The sequence below is a fragment of the Colius striatus genome, chromosome Z, assembly GCF_028858725.1.
Source record: "Colius striatus isolate bColStr4 chromosome Z, bColStr4.1.hap1, whole genome shotgun sequence".
NCBI classification, from domain to species: domain Eukaryota; kingdom Metazoa; phylum Chordata; class Aves; order Coliiformes; family Coliidae; genus Colius; species Colius striatus.
In genome coordinates, this window is record NC_084790.1 from 77,571,400 (window position 1) to 77,595,374 (window position 23,975).

The 23,975-nt window shown below is 39.6% G+C and overlaps 1 protein-coding gene across 2 annotated transcripts in view; it reads left to right on the top strand.

The window, feature by feature from the left end:
* The window catches only part of UBAP2 (ubiquitin associated protein 2), a 152,434-nt gene that overhangs the window by 13,798 nt on the left and 114,661 nt on the right, over positions 1–23,975 (top strand). For both annotated transcript variants that reach the window (XM_062017817.1, XM_062017818.1), the window contains exons 2-6: positions 9,093–9,232; positions 13,119–13,196; positions 14,808–14,918; positions 18,763–18,916; positions 20,644–20,721. In XM_062017817.1, the coding sequence (XP_061873801.1) occupies positions 9,093–9,232; positions 13,119–13,196; positions 14,808–14,918; positions 18,763–18,916; positions 20,644–20,721 (561 nt within the window). The remainder of the gene's footprint in view (positions 1–9,092; positions 9,233–13,118; positions 13,197–14,807; positions 14,919–18,762; positions 18,917–20,643; positions 20,722–23,975) is intronic.

A 23,975-nucleotide genomic window follows, 5' to 3' on the forward strand; every position in this document is an offset into this window, starting at 1 on the left:
AGGTCAGCTCACTGAACCCACTCTGCAGCTGTGTCATCATTAGTCTCATTGAAGGGAAGTAGCAATATTACATGATAAAGGAGTAGGGGAACAGGAATGCCATTTCTGGTGATGGCTCACAGTTACGTGGAATTAGATGTGAGCTGAAACTTGATATTGATGGGGTAAACTCTTTGGGTTCAACTTGCAGTATGGATTGAACTTCGAAAGAGTGTATAACCATGTCCCATATGGAAATTTAAACTCTAGTCACTTTTTTTTTGCCTGGAACTGTTCCAGTGTCCTCCACTTGTGTGTCACTTCGGGAAGGCTGTTAGTTCTGGCCACAGAGGGTAGTGATTTTCAACCCTGAAAAATCTACTAGTTCATTTTTTTTCCTCAGGTGCAGTAAACCTTTCTTTTTGTGAAGTACTAGTTGTGGTAGTTTGACCCTGGCTGGATGACAGATGCCCACCACACCGCTCTATCACCCACCTCCTCAGCAAGCCAAAGAAGGGGAGAAAATAAGTTGGGAGTCTTGTGGTTGAGATACAAGCAGTTTAATAGAGAAGCAGCAAAGCCGCACGCACGGGAAGCGAAGCAAAATGAGATGAAGCTGTTACTCTGTATTTCCCATCAGCAGCGCTGTCCGGCCACCTCCCGAGAAGCAGGGCTTCGGTACGCGTCATGGTTGCTTTTGGAAGGCCAGAAATGAATCTTGGCCCCACTTCCTGCTCCTCTCCCCCAGTTTTTATTACTGAGCTGACGTCATATGGTATGGAATATCTCCTTGGTCAGCCTGGGTCAGCTGTTCTGGCCGTGGTCCGTCCCAAGATTGTGCCCACCCACAGCTGTTGGTGAAGGTGGGGGAAGGAATGCTGGAGGGACAGCCCTGATGCAGTGTGAGCAGTAGTCATAATATTGATATCAACAGTAAGCACAGCACTACAAGAGCTACTGTGGAAAATCCCTACCATCCCAGACCCAATACACTAGTTAATGTTTTTTACAAGCCTCCTAGTTAATGCAGTGTATAATTCAGTCTGTAGTTCTGCTGCCTACTGCTTTGTTGGAAATTGTAGACATCGTAGTGCCCTTGCACTGGACACTATTCAGGAAACCTTAGGGGAGAAACCACCTAGAGCTTTACCTTTTCTTTGTTTTTCTTTATTCCATTGTTTTGAGTAGATAAACCCAGAGAGACAGGCCTGAAGAGGACGTTTGCAGTACTGATTATTCTTTATCACTGAATGTTGCAATGATGGAACAAACAGGGAATATACTGTGTACTGATTTTGCTGGTATTTTCTTTTATCACATTAGACTAGAAAATAAGCAGAGGATTCTGAAATGGAGGTGTTTGTGCAAGCAGGGGGAACCACCTCTGAGCCACTCTGGTTTCCATGTGCTTCCCAGCCTGAGGTTCTGAGTCAGTTGATAGATAGTTCAGGACAGCATGTGCTGTCATCAGTGATGTTAATACATTATTTCTTTGACTTTGGTAGCTTTTAGAAGGAATTGTATAAGGAAAGCCTTTATTATGACAGAGAGCAAGAAGTGAGGTCCTTGCATCAAATAGGACTGGAACGTGTATTTAATTTTTCCTTCAGGTCTTTGGATGTCAGGCCAGGCTAGAGTGGATAAACACACTTCAAAAGTCAAGTTGCTGTTGTCCCTGCCTCACAGGATACTCATGATTGCTGTTCTCCAAGAGAAATATTTTTTCTCTAGATGATGGCAACAACTGTGGTCTGGTTGGTGTTATGCTGTAGTAATACCCTCTAGTTCTGATAGTCTTCATAGTGGTCCTAGACAGCAAATCACATGCAGTTAGTGTAACTGGATCTCTGTTATTTGAAGTTTCATTACAGTTAGTGGTAAGTGCTAGTAATTAGTGCATCTTTCAGGTCCTTGCAGAAATTCTTTAGGACAGTGAACAAGACTTGATCATTTTTGCACGTGGAAGTTCAGACAGTTGCTATCTAAAATGGCCACGTTCTTGCAGAAGAGCAAAAGATAAGAATAATGACTTTGTAGATAGCGATGTATGAACCATAAGGTCAAGTCCTGTGCACCTTCTAGGACATTCACTGCCTTTTGATCGTCCAGAATCACGCAGGAGTGTTGTCTTGTGATAGCATGACTGAGTGGCTTTTGCTGTCCAGGTCTGTAGCAGTATGACGGTTGCCTTGGTTGTCTAGAAAATAAAGCCTTAGGTGGAAGTCAGTTACACTTCTCTGATTTTAGGATGATTGGATTTGGAGAAACTGATTCCTCCTTCAGAAGTTTTTGTACGAATAAGGACTCTTGTTGCCTCTGAAGTTTGAATATATACATAAAGAAATGATGAAGGCAAATCTGATGGATGTTGATTTGGCATAGTTGGCCGATTTTGATGAGAGCTGGGATAATCACCATTATAGACTAAAGTTTAAAACATGTCTGTTTGGTATTAACCCAGTCTTTCTGCCTAAGAAAGGTATTGTGAGGTTTGAAGATTTGTTAAAGTAATGTTATTACTTAGCTTTTATGACTTAGCTTTTAAACCTATTCTACTAGTGGAAAACATGTACTGTTCAGACCTCTTCCACAGTATGCTTTTGAGACAGACTCTGGATAGATCAAAAGCCTTTGCCTAGTTCCAGACATCCTCTGAAGATGAGATGTCTTTCCATTCCAAACAATATTGTTTTTTCTTACATTTGTAAGACTTGTTTATATATTTATTTGTCTTCCTTTATGTAATATTTACTTAGAAGTATTAATCCTTGAAATTATCTTTTTTGTTTGCTGATAACGATAAATTACTGTTTTCTGTAGATCAGGATATATTAGCTAATTATATATTGAGTTGGCAGAAAAGCAGTTTCAACTAACTCAGTGAGTTGTAAAAATGGCGAGTGTCCTGATTTTGACTGGGACAGAGTTAATTTTCTCCTCAGTAGCTGGTACAGAGTTGTGTTTTGGATTTATTTCAATGATAATCTTGATAACATATATCAGATTTAATTGTTGCTAATTAGATTTGAACTAGGCAAAGGGATGCTCCATACCCTAGGATGTCAGAGGCAGTATAGAAGCTGCAGAAGTTGGTGGAGAGGGGCAGGTCACTGCTCAGGCATCAGTCAGCAGGTGGTGAGCAACTACACTGGACATCACTTTTTCTTGGATTTTGTTTTTTCTCATTCCATTATTTTTCATGAGAATAATAATTAGCATGTATTTTATTTGTTATTATTATATTTTGTTTAATTTTAGTTATTAAATGGTTCTTATCTCATCCCATGGGTTTTACGTTTTTTCGCTAAGTCTCCGCATCCCACTGAGAAGGGAAGGAGTGAGGAAGCATCTGTGTGGTGCTTAGTTGCTAGCTCAGATTAAACCACAACAGTGGCTATGTGGCTTGTTTACTCAGTATGCTTTGTTAACTCAAGTGGAAGCATATATGAGTTATATGTTTGCCACTGGTTTTCTGAGCACTCACAGCAATCCTCTTGTGTTGGTCAAATATGAAAGTGGGTGAACACTATGATTTCCCTCTCCTGTGGTGCTGTGGCAGTGATGCAGGTCTACTTCCAGCCATCAATATTTTTCCTTTTTACCATAGAAGATGATAAGATGAGGCATGAGTCCTCACAGCATCCATAAGCTCAGATTCAGTATGGTTGGCTTGGGACAGTACAGGTACTGAGTAATCAGCACCGCTCCTGAGGAACTCCTGATTCTTGCAAACCCTTTTCCCCTTTCAAGCAGCAGTAAAAGTGGTGAGATACTTTAGACAACAGCACTTGAGGGAGATGCATTACATTGATGCTTTGCAGACATAATTTTTGCCTCATGTTCATGTCACGCTATTGCCATAGCGTCAAAATCTAGACTTGTACGTGTATAGTAGACACACCATCATGAGACAGTGTCCTGCAGCCTTTTCCCAGCCCTGTCATTGTGAGGAATCCTTCCTTGACTGGGTAGCTTTGTGTTTTGAAGATAAAAAAACCAATCACACTTTTAAGATGTTCAGAAACATTTCTGCAGTCTTCTTTAACACAACTCCTTGTCCAGACAGTCAAGAAAATATCTTTCTTAAGACCGTCTCAGGAAAAGAAACTGCAAATGTTTGGTTCAGTTGATGGAAATGAATATTTAACTTCAGAAGGATTCCTGAAAGTCAGGTGGTATTGCTGTGCTTAGTCTGTCCCTGGAAGTTCAGCAATAGATTTAGTGTATCTTGTGGGACTTGCAACCCTTTCAAGTCAATTTGTATTCTGTGTATCTCTAATTTTCTGACTTCTTTGAGTCTAAAAGGACTAGGTTTCTTACTGAAGGAAAGTTGAACAAAAGATCAAAGAAAGCATTATGATAGCTTTAAAAACCTGCTTTTTGTGTTGACAGGCATTCAGTTACTCTTTGATTCTTTGCTTTCCTCATTTCCTTCTAAAATCCAAAGCAATAACCCAGCTGAAAGTGTCAAGACAAAGTATGAAGACTTTGGCGGAGTCTTTGGGGGCACTTGGTCTCTTTAGGCAAGTTGAGTACTGAGATACCAATGCTTCCATACTGCTTTTGTAACCTAGAATTACTGTTGCCAGTCTGGTGACAGCTTATTATATAAGAATGTATGTGTTTTTGTAGTTCTGAGTCCTTGGGCTAAACTTGCTGTACAAACAGAACCACTGAAACAAACAAAATGTTGATATTTGGAACAGTTTTCCTCTTAAATGCCTCTGTTGCTTCCCCTTTTTAAGTCTAGTTACTTGCTTTCTGAGAAAGTACTGAAATCTGAATTCTTTAAAGCTTGAGAAGCTAAACATACTTGAAGTGAACAATTTTCTTAACTACTGAACAAGGGTTGTTTTCTATTTGTGTTTTGTTTGGAATTTTCTTTTGTTTTTAAAGTAGAAGCCAAGACAACCTTCCTCTGGAAGTAGTAGATTACATCAGTGAAAAAAGGTTCACAGCAATTTTATGCTTTATTTTTTTTTTTTTCTTCCACCTGGTTTTGACTGAGCCAGAGTTAATTTTCTTCCTAGTAGCTGGTACAGGGCAATGTTTTGGATTTAGTATGAGAACAATTTTGATAACACACTGATGGTTTTGGTTGTTGGTAAGTCAAGTTTATATTAAGTCAAGGGTTTTTTTTTTTATTTTGTGCCCTGCCAGCAAGAGAGCTGGAGGGACACAAGAAGCTGGAATGGAACAGAACAAGGACGGCTGACCCCAGATAGCCAGAGGGCTATTCCATTCTATAGGAAGTCATGCCCAGTACAGAAACTCAGGGGAGGTGGTGGGGAGGGGTGGGTAGCTGCTTGGACATCAGTCAGCGAGTGGTGAGCAACTGCACTGGGCATCACTTGTCTCTTTCTTGGGTTTGATTTCACTCCCTTGGTGTCTTCTTTTTCATTGCTATTTATATAATTATATTTTAATTTTTATTTCAAGTGTTAATCAGTTCTCAGATCACAAATTTTACTTGTTTTCCATTTTCCTTACCATCCCACCTGGTGGAGAAGAGTGAGTTAGAGTCTGTGTAGTGCTTAGTTGCTGGCTGGAGTGAAACCACTACATCATGAAGGAAAGTATGACCACACAACAGTCTGAGGAAGTCCAGTCTCTTTCCTGGATGCTAGTGCTCTGTGTGTCTTGTTTCAGTTAATGTGCATCTATTTCTTCAAAATAAAGCTGTTCTATCTGCTCACTAGAGTTGCAATGCGTCTACAAGGTCAGGTATTAACTGCTGATGGGGGACTTTTGCAGAGTCAGACCCTGACACGATAACTGAAACATCTGGTAGTCTGAATGTTTTTTTTAAATCTTTTTAAAACAAGTTTTAATTAAAAGTTGAGTTTCAGTCTCAAATCTTCTTTCCTTAGTTGTTCTGCAGTTAAAATTAAGTTAATTGGTTTGGATATCCTACTCATTGCTATAACAACAGCCTGCTAAACAGACTTTAATATGAGTAATTTGAGAGAATAAGAAGCTACTTTGTGAGCAAGGAAATGTTCAGCCTCATTAATTAATAAAATCCCACGTCATACTCAAAATTGTAGCTGCTACTATAACTTGGAGGCAGTAGCTACCTGCTTCCCTCTTGCCTGCTTCTTTGGTGGTTTGAGGGTTATGTGTGGTCCAGTGTGAAGCCTCAGCCTGGCATGGTGAAGGAATGCCTGTGCAATTGCAGCTGGGGAGCTGCAATGTTTCCCTGGTCAATGCCTCATCAGTGATGGAGCAGAGGCCTTCAGCTGCCCCTCATGTGTACTGGAGCTGGGTTGGTTGCTGGTGCTGAACTCTCCCTGTAGATAGCAGGAGCCAAGTAAGGGGAAATAAAATAGCATTATTTTGAAACCTTTTTTTAATATCAGTCTGCCAATTGTGCTTTTAAGAGAACTGGAATACAACATGTCCATATTGGCTTGATGGGAAATGTCAAGCTAAGGCTGTGTTTGCACACTTGTCTGAAACAAGCACAAGTCCATTCTGCTTCCAGGAAGAGGCTCTTGCCTTCACTGATTTTCTGCTTCAGACCTGTTACCGGGTTGTGCTGCTTGTGACCTGCACCATCAGCAAGATGAGGGTCTTCTTTAAAGATCTTGCTATCTTGTTCAGGTTGTTTGACTCTGTTCCCAGCTGCAGCCTGATCTTGCTGTGCTGCTTCACACCCCAGGACTATTTAAAACATTTGTATGCTTCTTTTCTCCTTAAAGTATCCTCTCATCCTGAAAAGCATACATGACTTAAATGACTGTGGCACAGAGACACTGTAAAATACACGTGGGAAGAGGCAGAAAAGGCAAAATCCTCTGCAGCTGCCATAAATTTTGGCCTGGCTGTCTGAAGTGTAGGTTATAGCTCAGTGTGTGCTTTACAAATAGAAAACTCTTTGTTTTAATGTGAGTGTACTGCTGTCATGTCCAAAACAGGAGTCACAATATTTTCAATATCTTTGGTGAAGTTAGTGAAAATAGCATTGAAATGTATGTCAGAATTCCTAGGTACCAGAAGCTGTGTAAACATGATGTTAATTCAGAAATGATGAACAAATTGAGACCCAGTGGAGTTGTAATTTCTCAATGTATCTTAAATCATAGTGGGCTAATTCCAGACAGTCTTATTTGAAACTATTAGCCTGTCATTCAGAGAGGTTAGTATTCTCTGTCATGTTCTCTGTTCAGGGCTTTTATTCATTGTTCATTGGACTAGGTTCAAATTATAATTAGCTGATGCTTAAAAATTGCAAAACAAAACAAAAATCGTCCCAAGATCATAACTAGTCTACATAAATATAAAGTTTTTTAATATTGGCAGTGCAGTCAGCAAGGTTTATAAAGCAGATTTTAACATGAAGAACAAAACTAACTTTTACTGGAAACTCAACTGAAGACTGTTGATAACGTGTTTAAAATATCAGGAGACAGCCATGACCAGAGAGTTGGCAGTAAGCATTGAACTTGCTGTTCAGAGCATCTCTGTGTCTACTTAATGTTTTATTTTCTATAGAACATGTTGTCACAAGTTTAAGTAACCTCTGTTCTGACTGTATCTGGCTTTTAGGATGTCAGGTGCAGTGCTTTGAAGGTCTGTGTGTTGTGGGGCTTAGAAGACAACAAAGTTAGACTGTCTTAAGAGCCTGGGAGACAGATTAGCTTTGGTGAATGTATTCATAAAGCAGAGAAACAGAATGTTCTAGTTCAACTCATACTACAGTCAGTTCCTGGTCAAGGCAAGCCTTTTCTTGTTAAATATGTAAGAGTTCATGGAAATATGCTTTCTCCTCAGACTTTAGTGAATACTTTAACTAGCACATAAAGAAATTCAATGATGCAATTCAGTTTTGGCCAACAAAAACGTATTTCTAAAGAAGAGATTCAGATGATAATGGGGTTAATTGTCTCTTTGATTTGAGATGAGGCTCCTGAGTGAATGGATGTTTAAACTGAACTATCTCATTGCAACTTGAATTGTTGGGTACCCATTACTTGTGCAAGTGAGTGATTGGGTATTGAACACATCTTCATCCACACAATTGCAGCAGTTGGCTCAGTTTTCATCTGGACATTATGCTACATTGAACTTGGAGCTGGCCAGCTTACACCAAAGCTGCTGTCCTGATAAGTTGCCTGCTGAGGCATTCTGGGGCTGCCGTGAATGTGCTTTGCTGCTTGGTTACACCTCTTCTGTCCAGATGCACCACTTGTAGGTTGTCCTTAGTTCCCTAAATTTGCAGTTCCGCTTCTCAGTGTTATGGGGTTGGAAACCAGATGGTTGACTATGATGGTTCTGACCAGTTCTCATAGCTGCTGTAAACCACTCTCATCAATTAGACTTTTGTGAGATGCTATACAAACACGGGGGGAAGAATAAATTTCTTGTTTTAATGGTAGAGGATAAATGAGAATGCTATCACATTTCTGGCAGTCAGCTTTCAGTGATGTGTGTGGGATTTGGATTTTCCTTGAGGCTTTTTTGTTGCCGTATGTTTAAGGCAGGGTAACAGGTAGTTTTGTAAATCAGTTTGGCAAGTGTAAGGGAGATAAACAAAACTTCTATCTATGGAGGCTGGATTTAAAGGTAAACTTGTAATTTCTCTTATAAATGAGAGAGGTGAGAAATAGAATGGATATTGGCTGTGACCTCTGTACATGTGCAGGAATGATGATAGGGAAGAGAGGGACTGCCTGCTTTGTGAATAGGGTTTTTGTATTAGTGTTCTGTGGGAGGAGTTAAATTCCAGGCATTAAGACAAGACAGATGTTGCAGAAATCTAAGGAGTGATACAACTGGAGCTGAAATCTCAGCAGAGTAGCGGATAGAAAAGCCTGTATGTTAAATAACTGGGAAAAGCTGTGAGATTTTGATGTCACCTGGAAGTACAGAGCTAGACAGAGCCCAATCAGCTGACAAAAATGCTTTTTATTCCCTGCATTTCCCCCTATACTGTAAAGACTGTGATAAATCCAGTAGTAGTGTATTAAAACTGCTTTGTCAAGAGTCTGTGTAAAGTTTGTGGTAAAGGCAGGAAGAGTTCAAGCTACTGCGTTTGTATTTTATCTGGATATTGAATTAGTACCCTGCCCTTAACTGATGCTCTTTTAAAAAAAAAATCTTATTTCTTTCAGATTTTCTATTTTGTACATACATTGTTTTGTATATACTGTATATGATGACTTCAGTGGGCAGTGAACGTACCCGGGGCACTCGGGACAAAACGCAAATTTCAGCCGCACAGCCAACACAACCACAGAAACAAGCAGTACAGGTACGTGATACTGTGTAACCCTCTGAGTTGAAAGTGAGAATATAATGATGGACATTTCTTCCCTAAGTCAGTTAAAACTGAGAAAAGACAGGAGGAAAAGTCCTGATCTGTCTTGCTTTAATTACTCAGTAATCTAGCACATCATGAAGTTGTTACTGTTTTCTTGTCTCTAAAGGAGCTTTGTGTTCCTTGGAAAGTGAGGATGGGACCATTCTCATCAGTGAGGAATTCTGTGTCTGTTCCTGTGTCAGGATTTCTGTCCTGTGACCTCAGTGTCCTCAGATCTCAGCTCTTCCATATGGCAGCTTCTTGTTGCTAGATTTCTGTTCAGAAGAGGAATTTGGGTGGATGGGGAAAGCCTCATTAGATGCATGCTGTGTTTTACAGCATGATTCAGCATATCTGCAAGTCCAATAATTGTAAACTTCTTATGCAGCATCCTCATCAAGTGGAATGGAGATGATTGGCTGCTAGCAAAAAATTATTTTGGGTATCTGTGAGATTGGCCTCATTGTCTTGATTCTCAGCAGCAGGATAGTCAAGTTGTCCTTGTCTGGGTTGCAGAGAGTGCAAAATATCTCTGCTGCTAGCAACTCATTATTCTCTTAGATACTTCTCAAATTGGACTCAATTCAAGGATTGCCTCAGTTCTCTGCTGACAGAAGGTCCATCGATCTAGAGGTGCACCCCTGGGAAATTGTGTCTTTTGTTGTCTTCTAGGCTGATCTTTAACATAGAGGGGCTCTTGTTCTCTTTCGTACAGCATTAATTACTTGAGCTCAAGCTTTTGTCATCTCTTCCATTGCAGTGCTTTGCGTAGTGGTGATTCATGCTGGTAAGAGGATTTAGAAAGTGACTTTCAACAAATGAAGTCATGTTGGGTTTTGTTTTATGACAAGTAAGGCCACAGGAATGTAGTAAGCACTTTGATAGTAGTAGTGGTTTCACCTGTTTTTTTGACATTTGCCAAGACAGCAGTAGGAGTATTCTGCCTAGTTTTGGGCTCCCTGGCACAAGACAGACATGGTCAGATAGGAGCAAGTCCAGTAAAGAGCTCTGAAGGTTGTTGAGAGGCTGAAGCAAAGATGAATAAGAGAGTGCTGAGAGAACTGAATTTGTTCAGCCTTTAGAAGGCAAGGCAAGATCATGTCTTCCATTCATGTACTGCATGAAATTGGATAGAAAAGGCAAAGACAGACTCTTGTCAGGGAGACAACGGCACAAGTAGGAAGACAGGCAATTTCAGCTGTTAAAAGGAAACAAAGATAATATTTACCATGAACACAATTATCATGAACACAATCATGGATTAGGGAGGTTGTGGGATATCTGACTATCCCCAAGCATCACCTTTGATGAGACATGCTGTCAGTGGAAGTGTGGATGGAGGACTTTTCCAACCTGTGTAACTTAATGATTTTAGGCATTAAATCTTACAGACCTTTTTTCTGCATTTTGTTCACTTTTTCTATTTCTTAATAGTTACTGGTTTTGCCAATTCACTATAAAATACAGTTATTTAATATATAGCAATTATATTTCATGCACTGTATTTTTTTCTTATTTATCTATCAGATGGACCTTCCTGCTTAGTCAGGCTTTACAGATCAACAAAAATGTGTGGGATTTTACTGTTTCATTTTTCTGAACGTTACTGTCCCAAATGGAGATTTTGTTGTCATAACATCACGTTGATCATCATTTATGTTACTGAAGAGATTACATTGCAGTTGTTTCACATTGCTTCTGGATAATAAATATACCATTTTATTGGAAGATATGGGCCTATTACTATTGCTTTGTGTTCTGCATGCTTCCGTTCTCTGGTAGTTTAAAATTGTTAGTTAAAAATTTCCTTCACTATTATCCTGCAAAAATAATATATCTTGTAAGGCTGAGTAAAGTTTTTAGCTGTTCTTAAGATGCTACTATTTCCTTATTATCAATTAAAGCTTAATTATACTCTTTTATAGGATACTACAATGTTACTTGTAGTGATGGTGCCTTAAAATTAAAGAAGAGCCACTTGCTGGGAAAAAAAACCCAAACTTTTTGTGACACTGATTCGGTGTTTTTGTAGTAAACATATCTTGTGAGTTTTTGTTGTGGTGTTTTTCTTCCAAATGTTCAGTTTCATCTGGGTGTAATCCACTGGCATAAATATTAGTGATGTTGCATCTACTTGTTTCTAAACTCTCAGCTTACACAGGAAAACTGAAGACACTGTCACCCATTTGATACTGTTATAAAATTGGTATATTCTTGTCTTCCAATGTATACTTGGAAAAAAAAGTTGATTTATGGCAAAAAATGAGTCCTAATGGCTTCCTGTTTCCATGCCATCATGCCTCTACAAAAATTATGTTGTCTGAGTGCTTTTTACTCTGGATATATCTTCAAAGAAAGTCTCTTCACTAGTGTAGAAGTTGCAGTGTGCCTGAGGAGGCTGAAGTCAGAGCAAGAAGATGGATCACCAAGGCATAATTCCTGAAACCAGCAGGCCTTTTGTTTTTGCTCTCTGCTGAGCTTTCAGAAGACACCAAGAGCAAGCTCCTTTGCACAGAGCACTGCACTGACTCAGAAGCTTTCATGGAGGGCAGCACCAGGGCTGGCATAGGGAATTCTAGAGCAGGCTCTCCTCGGTGTTGCTGAGAGATGTATGAAGCTGTTAGCGTGACACTTCGAAAATGTGAAGTAGCACACAGTACTTTGTTACAAACACTAATTGTCTTCGAACATCGCCTCTGAGCACAGCAAATGTTGCTTCCATCAAGGAACTAGGACAGCTGCAGCAGCTTCTCAGAAAGTAAGCAGCTGGTGGTATGTGGTAGAGTAATTTTTAGACTCTTCTCAGCCTTTACACTTGGTCACCTCTTCTAGAGCTTGTATTTGTGATAAACTCCAAAAGTGAAGCAGTTTGATGAAGTCTGAACTCAGAAGACACAGAATTTCAGTGAGACTTTGAGAGGTGAGAGTCAACCAACTGCCCTGTATGAATCCTTTCCATCAAGAATTTCAGTGGATGAGATGATTGTCTTCTCAGTGAAGAAATCTCCCACAGCACCTCAGCTCTCATTTGAGATCCTTCAGTATCAGCCTTCTCTAGCTCTTTTGTTAAAACAGAAATCAAATTAGGCACAGGATTTTGTAGCATAGACTAATCTTTTAGTATTGTCATGGGAGTACAGATGAAGTTGACTGCAAATACTACGCTGTGAAGAGTGGCCTGTATGATGGGACATGCTTTCTCTCTGGGACAGCTGTGTTCGCGTTTATGGCACTTGACTGTATCCATCCATTTGGGTCAACTTTTGGAGAAGTTACCAGTGTGGATTTGGGGTCCAGAAATGTTAAAGGAGCACCAAATCAATAGCAAGATCCTTTAGCAGTTTTCAGAGGCCACTATTTGCTTATAGAGAAAATAAGTGCAGCTGTTCACGAGCAAAATCTTGAGGCGTGACTCAGTCCCTTTAAGTGCTCAAAAAACTACACTTGTGTTGTTGTTGGAAGAGTCATGGAAGGGAATGTGAGCAGGAATCATCAGAGATGGGGTTAATTTAGAAATACCATTGACAGTTTGTTAATGATAAAACTTTGGAGAGGTAAAGTAAATGGAATAATATCAAAGCGTAGGTTTCTATGGTAAAGTCTGTTTTACTATATGGTTGTCTTGTTTATGTGGTGACCTTTAACTGTGGTTCAGACACACTTGAACATGTTGAAATTGCTTCTGTCCCAGCTAACTTTTTAACTCTAAAATGAACAGAGAGGAGAGATGTTAGTCCTGCTTATTGTATATGTTCTTTTTGAGAATCTAAAGGAAAAAGAATGACACAAGGAGATTGCTATCTTTTGTATACTTCATTGGATGTTTGCGTTTTTTCAGGCAACAGCAGAACAAATTCGCCTTGCTCAGATGATCTACGATAAGAACGACGCAGATTTTGAAGATAAAGTGAAACAAGTATGTTTTTATAGTTCAGAGTTTTTATGCCCCACAATAAGGTGCTCCAAATTTGGCTTATATTTGAAGTTAGAGCAACTGTTTCTAATTTAAATGAAACCTTCTGGAAAGGATGTGAGTTTAATGAGGAAAAGGTGTTTATATTGCACTGTAAAGCCTGTTTACAATAAATTGTGTGGTAATATAGCTTTGGCTATATAGTTACATCAGTGTATTTTCCTTTGTAGACAAGCCTTTAAGCAAAAATCTCTTCTGTAGAGATGTCTCTTCCAGACTGTATCTTTCTAGTATGGTCTTGATGCTTAATGATTGTCAGAATAGAGTACATTCAGGTTGTCCACATATATGTGCACATGGGAAAAATATGTCACTGGTGTAAAATGAGTTTACTAATATCATTGCTGTTTTTCAGGCAAAGTAAAAATCTAATCATAGCTTAAAGGTGAATTGAAATGGGGTTTTTTTGATGGGTTGGTTTTCTTTTTTTTAAAAAAAATCTGACCTCTTACGTCTGTGTACACTTTAAAGTGATAGAATTACGCTGTGAAAGTGAAATCTCACACCATTTTGTCTACTGTGCTGAGTTTCAGGTATAGATACTCAAGCTTGCATTACCCAGTTACAGCTGAGACCAATAATTCCAACAGTACTGAGAGTCTGGGTCCTTGTTCTGCTGTGGGTATTGGTGATTTTGTCCTAGGAAACACACCACAACTCAATGAGGAATGTAGGAGTACATCCAGGAGAGAAGAATTAGTGTGAATGTATTAATGCAGTAGAGGAGCAGATTTCTTTATTTATTTTCCTTTGTAAAACCTTTTCTGATGTAGTATTAAGTACATTTTGCTGTTTTCCTTATAAACCTGTTCTTTTGCTGCGCCAGAAGTGAAGTCTTGTACTTCCTGAAGCCCAAGGTGTATCAGTAGTGCCTGTATTCTAGTAGTGAGAATAAGAAGTTCTGCATGGGAAATCTCCCAGTATTTTAAGTTGTGTGTATATTTTTCTAGCTCATGTAGAGTTTTTTTCTTTGGATGAAGTTCCTGTATGGCCCATGACAGACTGATTATTTCCATCCCACACTCAGAGTGTGTAGGTCCACAGGGCATAATTCAGTACTAGCTCTCCTTAAGCAGCCATTGCTGCCTTTTGTGTGGCCTTATGCTGAAATGGATCAAGGGAACTGATCTGACTGAAAAGTAAACATTCCTTAGTCTGTCTTTTTTTCCAGATGGATCTGTTCTCTGCCATGGCTTATGTCTTTTCTCACACAGTGAGAGGGGGAATATTTGATGGGAAGGGAAAGAGGATGATACTGGAGTTATCCTGATCTTCTACATTTTATCTTCCTGTACTGCTGTCTGTGGGGTGACAGCATTTACTGCAAGTGTAAAGGAATAAAAAAGGTGTGAAAGAGAGTGCTTTCTGGATTACCATTTAATTTGTGTTTCATACTGTCGTCTGAGATGAAGCAGATCTGTAAAATGCAGATACCTTTATTTAGTATTTAGTTGCTCTGTCACACTGGTTATTCACTTTCTTGTAGTTTGTGGTGGTACTTTTGTTTTTTAATGATAATTTTGATATTTTAACATGTCTGACTTTTACTACCAGCTTATGGAAGTGACGGGGAAAAACCAGGATGAGTGCATAGTGGCACTACATGATTGTAATGGGGATGTGAACAGAGCAATCAACATACTGCTGGAAGGAAGTTCAGACACGGTAAGGTTTTCCTTTCATGTTAAATCACTCCTTCTGTTTGCTGAGTCTTTCTGCTTGTAAGGAGTGATTGGAAAAGCCGTGTTTCAGAAGCTTTGGATTTCCATGCGTCCATTCCAATTCTTTTGAGGGAAATTGAGATCAGGGCAGCTTTTGATGTGTGCCTTAGAGTAGACTAAACATTGAAAACGTTGTAGGTGTGCAGCTGGTCTGTTGCAGAGTCCTCCAACTTTATTTACATGCAGCAATTTTAACTGTAGCAGAACTCAGTGCTCTGTAAGACACTTCTGGTGTTTTGGGTTTTTTTTTGCTGCAGTATGTGTAGTTACTTAGTAGCACCTCCTCAACTCTGAGACTCTTTTGCCACAGAGTGCAATCTATCAATCTTTGTAAACCTAAGGGGCAGGCAGATATTTCAAGTTATGCAACGTCTGTAGATGTGTATTGCCAGTGTTGAAGTTGGAAGTTTCCACATTTGAAAGTTGCATTGACAATGCTACTAATGGCAGAAGAGGATCCAACGAGTAGTTGGTCAGTTTGCTGTGTGGCTCATTTGCACAGCTTCCTTGAAAAACAGAGAGTATACAAAGTGTCTATAACAACAAATAATGTCTTCTATAATGTTGCATGGACCAATTTTTTGTCCCAATCCGTGTCAGGAAAATGTGTCTTACTGCCGTTGAAGTTTTTGCTGGAGGGACTTCTTATAGTTTATTTGAGCAGTAAACTAGATTACATCTCATCTAATTTGAGAAAGAAACCTGAACTTCCTTTCTCAACCCTTAACATTCAGTATTTCCTGTGATTTGTCAGGATGTGTACTCTGACTTATTGTTAATGAGGAAACTCACCCCTCCACACACCTGAATTCTAGGACACATACCATTCTGACTGAGGGGACTTTCTTTTCTATCCCCTTTTCGTTTATCAGAGTTGAGGTCATCTAAAACACAGAAGTACGTAATACTGAGCGAGCTGGCAAGTTGGGAGTAGAAGAGAGCATCTCACCTTGATTAAATCTGTCTTGGTAATGTCTTGGTTTTGTGTCCTTCCATGCTTCTCATATTTGCTATTTTCTAGTTATAAATTGTTTTCAGAATGGTTGTACGTAATCAGAACGTGGAAGAAAGTTGCTGAACTCATGAACTGTATGCTCTTCTCTTTTGGCAAGTCCCTCTGAACCTGTTGTAGACAAAATGCAAGTTAGAAACAGACAGCTTCAAGGTCTGAGGATGTGAAGAGAGTAAATCTTTTTTATGGAAGTTGATGGGCCTCCAACTTGAAGGGTTTCTTTCAAGGCAGTTATACTCCAGAACAGTTTAACTGTGGATTTGATGTTAAGTTCAAAGCAGAGATACTGCTAGTTCAGCATACAGATTAAAAAATCTCTAGTTTTACTTTTGCTCTGGAAGTTGAAGGTTTTTGCCTCACTTGAAAGGATACGTGTCTATCTAATCTGAGGAATTAGAAGAGCAAGGAGTGGTAGCCAGAATGTCTATTTATAATTTCTTTGATACCTTGCCAGTTTTGCCTTTTTTTTTTTTTTTTTAGTGCTGTGATCTTTAAGGATATATGCTGTGTGACTTGTTCTCTGTGAAGACTCTTCACTTAGAACAATGTGACAATCTGGCTTTGGGTAGACAGAGGCTTGTGGATGAGAGTAGTAGCATGTTCTTTGTCCAAGACTTCTATTCATTTAATTGTTGATAATTAAATTGTGAGGTGCATTTTATGCCTAACTGTTTTACTTCCTAAACCTTTGAAGATAGAATAAAAGGGACCTTTCAGATGATTCTTCTTTCTGTTTAAGATCAGACCAGCAAGAAGGCTTCTCTTACATATTATTGAAGATCAGGCCCACAACTCCTATTTTGATTTCCTCAGACATCATCAGCTAAAACTGTGGTTGAGTAGCTCCTTTGCAAAACCAGACAGCTTCTATAAGCTGTGATGGATTCCCATGCTTAGAGGTAGCACCATCTTCTATCTTAAGGGACGTGCCAAGCTTCTCAGGGCTTTCCTCAAAATTATGTGGTGGGAAAGCATAGATCTGATACTTTCATAATCATCCTTTTACTGATCCTTCCTAGGTCATGTAGAACCTCTTGAGCTTTGCAGTATCATCCAATTTTTCTTAAAATGGCCAAAGATCTTTTGGCACTTAGTACTTCTTAGTACTTCTCTTGAAGGAGACCCTGAAACATCAGATTCATAGCTGCAGACTGTTTTGTTACTGGTTTCTCACTAGCAGTAGTTTTGCCAGTTCAAGCAACTTGGACTGTCCGGCAGTTGCCTGCCTTGTGGGGGCTTCTGAATGGATATTGTTTGATGCAGGTGCCTGTCAGAGGCCATGACTTTAGTACTTTACAGCTGATGGAACCTTATTTGCATATGCAAATTTACTACTTAAATATCTTAGGTATTTGTTAAGCTCCTAGAAATGGGGACATATGATGTCATGATTTAACCCCAGCCAGCCACTAAGCACCATGCTGCCACTTGCTCACTCCTCCCACCTGTAATGAGATGGGGAGGAGAATTGGAAAAAAAGGTGAAACTTGTAGGGTAAGAACAGTTTAATCCTAATCGAAAAGAAAAGGAAGGTAACAAAAAGAGAGGGAAATAAAACCTAAGAAAGAGACAAATGATGCCCAGTGCAGTTGCTCACCACCTGCTAACCGATGCCTGAGCAGTTATCTACCCCTCCACACCAGTCCTCCCAGTTTCTTGACTGCCCAGGATGACTTGTGATATGGAATAGCTCTTTGGCAAGTTGGAGTCATGGCCAGCTGTGCTGGCCATGCACCCTCCCAGCTTCTTGTGAACCTTACTGAAACTGACAGGTCCTTCAGTTCTGATGAGCACTACTTAGCAACAAATAAACCGTCAGTGTGTTATCAACATTATTCTCACACAAAATTCAAAACGCAGCCCTGTACCAGTTGCTAGGGAGAAAATTAATTCTGTCCCAGACAAAATCAGGACAGCCTATGTGCCATCATAATGGTTTGCAAGGAATACCTTTCTTGTCCTTTGCCTTGCTCAATAGACTAACCATGCAATTGCATAATATATGAGATGCTGTACTATTCTTAGCAAGTGTTTCAGTCATTTTCAACTCCTACGGATATTCTTATGAGGCCAGTATGATCTCTGAATGTATTTTAAAGGTGGAGTTTAATTTAAAACTGAAGCCTGGTGTCCTGAAGTCCTGTCCCTGTAAAGATAGTTTATCCTGCATTTTGCTATGTGTGATGTGCTGTAGCTGTGGATGTTCTGGCTTACCCTGGCCCCAGTTTTTCCAAATAGTTCTGCTGTTCTGTCTTGAGCTGCTTGTATTCTAGTACATCTGGATAATGATTTTTTTCTTTTAATTTCCTTTTTTTTTTCCCACCCTTAGGCCATGACCTTGTTCTCATCAGTCTTTCGGTCAATGATACTTACAAGTATTTTTTCATTTCCCTGGGAGAGAAGTATAGTTCTGCACTTGCTCTCTTGCTAGACTTATAAGAGGTAGTTGAGAGGGAAACTGTTGCTTGCTTTGCAGATTTTCTGTGTTGTAGTAGTATCTGTGCTTTCTTGAACTAGTAGAAGTCCATTATAGCCAGAAGTATTTGGGATTCTCACATTCCATAAGAATCTGACTTCTAAAACTTTTTTCTTTCTTCCCCAAAATATGGCCCGTGTTTCCATTTGTATCAGTGTAGTTTACAAAGGATTGCATTCATGATGTTACGCAAATACCTGTGTGATTTCCTATGATTGGAGGAGTGTGAGGTGGACGTATGCATTGAGAGCCATCTCTTCCTTTTTGACTTCTGTATCTAATTCTATTCTACCCAAATAGACTTCTTGGGAGACTGTAGGGGGAAAGAAGAAAAGCCTTGGAAAGGAAAGTTCAGAAAACAAAGAGAACAGAGAAAAACGAGGGGACAGAGAAGTGAGTCGCGGACGGGGAAATTCCAACAGACGGGGAAGAGGAGGCAGCCGTGGCCGAGAGTGTACGTATAGGGGTTCATTTCTAAAGATTCAGGCACTTTTCTTGCAGCTAAAACTGACTGACTTAAGAGCAAATACTTAATGAAGTAAAGTCCGTCCAAGCAATAGCTCAACGCTGAAGGGATCAGAACTTTTTTGTGGCACAGGTATGCTTGATCTTCCTATGTGACTTGGTTTTTGGGATGGTCTGTGCTTGCTGAGAAATACTCAACGTACTTAAAATTTCAGTCCGTTTTTGATGAATTGATCTTGTACAAGTTGCTGTCCTTGATGTAAGTTGTAGAACAGAGTCTTCGTAAGACTACTTGAGAGGAAGTATGTCTCTGCACAGCTGATACACTTTTTTGTTTCTTTTAATGACAAGAATCTTTGACTCCATCTCTTTTTATGTGTGGGAGAACCTGAAGATGTTTTCATGTTCTCATAAGGATAATGAAAAGATTGTGATCATTATTAATCTCTAGCATACATTGCTCACATAAGCCAACTAAAGATGAGTTTTTCTACAACAGAGAAAATTCTTTGTGAGTTGAAACTTCTAAGAATTTGGAGTTTATACAGGTACAATAACACATTGCACAAAAGCAAACTGATGTTTCCAAGTTAGCATCACCGTAGGTCATCTTGGGATACAAGTTGCATTTCGCTCTCAGTTTTTTCAGCAGTGTCAAAGCCATGTACATTACCTGTAAGGACCATACGCAGCACTTACAGATGGCAGAGAAACCAGAATGAAAATGATATGTTTAACTTTTCATTTAAGAGCAGGACAGTATTGAGAATGTTAGCCTACTCTTCTAATTCATTATTGGAATATACTAAAATATTGTGCCAGTGAATACATTGGGAATCTTTGTAGAATACAATAATGTCAAGATAGGAAAAAATAGTAAAACTTGCAGATATGCACAGAGCAAACTAAAGTCAGATCTATCAAAATGGAAGTCAGGGACAGAGTTTTTTTGCCAGAGCCAGAGTCTACTTGTCTCCTTTTGTAAACCAGAATTCAGGATTTTTGAGATGGTTATCAAATCTTGATATTCTCTTCCCAGCTTTCATGTCTAAGCATTCATGTCTAAGCATTCATGATTTTGTTGCTGCCATTAGAAATTGTGCACTAGAAAATCTTGGCAGTGTTTTTAAGTGGCCCTTTATTTATTTATTTGTTTGTTTTCTTCAGGGAACCAGCCATCTTTCAGAGAACCTCGGGAATTTTCCACAAAATAATTGAATTGCGTTGTTCACTTTCATCCAGTTGTCATCCCTCTGATTTAAATACAGAGAATTGTTATGTTTCCGTAGTTGTGCAGGAGAAGAGTTGGTGTGCTTAGTTATCCCTTATTCTTTTGCCATTGCTACCCAAAGCATGTTCAAGGGAGATTAGTATGAAGCAGCTGTATTTCTTACCTTGTTAAAGAGGTGTGGCCATAAGTAAGTTAATAGCCTAGGCTGTAAAAAAAGCACTTTTTTTTTTTTTGGTAAAAAAAACAGAAGTGTGTCTGCTGAGGGACATTTCTCTGCTATTGAGATAGTTTGATTCCTGATTGTCCAGTGCAAGGTAAAAGTAACTTGCATGTAGCTAGGTCCCCAGAAGTAAAGGGGTTGAGACTGAGATCTATTGACCAACCCACTTTAAAATCTTTTCTTTTGGGGTTTGGGTTACACAGCTGGCTATTTTGTCTCATGTGTGAGTCCTTAAAGCTTCTCTTAAGCTGTTCTCTCTCCACAGTTAGAGCTGAAGAGAATGGAGTGGACAACAGTCAAGGAGACAGGCCTTCAGACCGTGGGAAGCGTGGCCGTGGGAGAGGTGAGACGGTGTGGAACTGGTGCTGATTTAGTATCCTGAAATGGAACTCTCCCATTTACTTCTTTTAAACACTACTTTTTAAGCATGTGTTGGTGACCCTTTGATTACATAAGCACTTCAACCACCTTTAATTTAGGTATATCCCCCTCCCTTACCTCTTGTCATGGCTTGGTCTTGGAACAACCTAAATGAGTTGACGCTGATGACCTTTATGGTAATTTGCCATGTAGCAGGCTGGTATGCTCTGGCTGTGGAGAGCTGTTTTCCCAGATCAACTCATACCAGCCTCCTGTGAGTAGTGGGCTCCTCAGGATGTACCTTGGCAGCAGAAGAGTACAAGATTCCATCTGTAGGACTCTCAGGGAGGGATTTGATGTGTACTTGTGCCATTTCTTTGAGGTGGATCTGGTTGTCAGGCTTGCCTTCTGTTCTTTGGTAGCCAATCAGAGAAGGTACAAGCCACCTTAGTCGATGAGGAGAACTGTGGAGAAAGAGTACTGTGGAGTCTTAGGTTCAACTTTGATCTTATCCTGTAGAAGAGAGGAGAAAAATGTTCATAATGGATTTGATGTGGAATCAACAGATGGGTAGTTGGTTTGGATTTTCACAAGTTGGAGTGAGAGACTCGTTTTTTCAGAGGAATGAAAATTGTAATCTGAGTAAAGTGCAGATTGTGTGAAATTGGATTAACTGAGTCAAACTGATCAAGTGCACAGCAGAATGAATGTACTTAATAGGTAATGTCTGACTTGGGGAAAAATTTTACCTTCAAAGGACTTCCTTCTCTTTGGACTATCCAGTAAGAAGATATTCAAAGATGGACACATCCAACTTCATTGTCTCCAGATACACATCTTGGAGTGGAAAGATACAAAGACATGTGGCTCCTAGGGGGTTGTGAGAATGACTTAGTTGTGCGTGTGAATCAGCAAATATCAAATGGTGTGTGCCGAGAGGGAGCTTTGCAGGAGGGGGTGTGTTGTAGTTCACAACTATAAAAGGTTTTTGGTATGTTAGCACTGTTAGTAGATGGAATGTGATTCTCTCAATGATTGTTTTTTAAAATAATCCTTTACTTTGATGTGAGCAAAATAGCTTAATGAAGTGTTCTCATCTATCTGTGATAGACCTATTGAAAGACTTCAGGATCATTGTTACAAATGTGTCTATTCTGTGGCAGGAAATACCTAATTTAAATTTATAATGCAAGCCCTTCAAATCTGCAGGAAGTTATATGAAGCAGTGTAATTCACTTCTCAGTATTTCAGGGATGCATGGCCTTCTTTCTTTGGATATTCGTAGAAATAATTTTGAAAAACAACTTCCTGTGATTTCATTCAGCAGTCTTCTGTTACACAGAGGAGTGAAATGTGGGATAAAGTACTTGAGCTGAAGGTAAGGACATGGCTGGTAACCACTGCAGAACCCTTTTTTAGAAATGTTTCATGCAGAGCGTGTGTGTGTGTGTGTGACAATCTAGGCACTGGATACAAAATTAGGGGTCAGCTAATATCTGAGCAACACGTGCTCATGTCTCGCTATTTTAAGCTGCCTTCTCAGGCTGGAGTTATCTTACTGGCTGCTTTCTAGGGGAAGATTTGTTGGGCCATCGTGTTACTGCTTCACTGTAGGACAGCCTAAATTTAAGAAATGATTTGCACTGAAAATGGGATTGACGCTGGAGTGATTATGTGCTGTTTACCAAGGGGAAAACACTGAGAACTGAGTATTTAGATCTCGGTGCTGTAGGCACTGGCTTCCTTGTGCAGTAAATCTTGTGTTAATGACTCCTTGCAACTTTATAGGGTGGCAGGTATATAGTATACAAACACCACTGGTTGCTGGTGTGCAGGAGATCAGGGTTTTGAAGTAAATATGTATTACTGACATCAGTCAGTAACAGAAACCAAAAACACATCACAGGGTGGGTTTTGGGACACGTCCCAGCTGGAAGTGCTCTACCCATAATTTTTGCTTGCTTGCTAAATTTAGGATTGGTAAATTTTGGCTTGGAAAAGAGTCAGTCTTTGTTTTTGAAGATGGCCTTCCCATCTGTCTTTTTAGAGCTGAGTTTCTTGATTGAGCTTGATTTAGGTGTAAAATATACTATAATGGTGATGAATAGTAGTTGCATCAAGGTGATTTATATTTGTGTGTCAACAGTGCAAGGATTTATAATGGACTGGAATGGAACTTCATGAAGGAATTAGGGAAGGAGATAGTTACGTCTTTAGGATTGACAGGTCTAGAAACATTTCTTATTTTCTGTTTTAGTCATTTGCAGTGTTACATACAGCTTGATAGACTCTACAGGCATAATTTTACTTATGCTGCTGTTTCGTACTGTTCTTGCATCTTCAATTTTAAGTACAGGTCTGGTTTTCATGCTGTCTTCCACTTCATGTTGAATATGATGCAGAAGAGCTAGAAAGGGCTTTATAAAATACTGGGACAATTGCATGAGGCTGTAAGGAACAAGCAGACAAGGACATCTCCACCTGCAAGAGAAACAGCTGAATGAGTGTATGGTAGAGACCTACAAAGTTTCTGTGGGGAAATCGATTGCTCGAACAGGTGTGCAAATGAGGGAATATTAGACGCAAACAGTAGGGTACAGGCACAAAATGAACTTAGGGAGGTAGTTGTTCATATGTATAGTTAACCTGAGGAATTCCATTCAATAGGGTGATGTGGGTGCTGAAAATTTACTTACACAGAAACTTGACAATATCAATCTCAAAAAGAAACACAGCAAGGAAAGGAAGAACCACTGTGGGTTTTGGTAAACGTAATTTATCTCTGGCTGAAGAAGTCTGAGCCACAAATGCTTGAAGACCAGGAGAGTGTCCAGAGAAACTGTACTGTGGTTTCAGCTCATGTCCTCTTCTCTTGTTTTCTAATTGGCCATAGCTGATCAAGGGATAGCAGGTAGATGAACTTCTGGACTCAATTCAGCATGGAAATAGTTACGGATTCATCCGTAGCTATTTTCCTCATTTACAAAGTGAAAAAAGATTTATCTCTTGGGTTCATCTGTCTTCTCTGTCTTCATTCTTGCAGAGCAATGTGAATGTGGATCCTGGCAGGGATCTTTTTTTTTTTTTTTCCCCATTCTGCCAAACCATAAATAAGGCAAAAGCTGATGGCTGGGGTTAAACCACCCCTAAGTGCCATGCAGCTGCTCACTCATTCCTTTTAACCACAGTGGAATGGAGAGAAGAACTGGAAGAAAAGTAAAACTCAGGGATTGACAT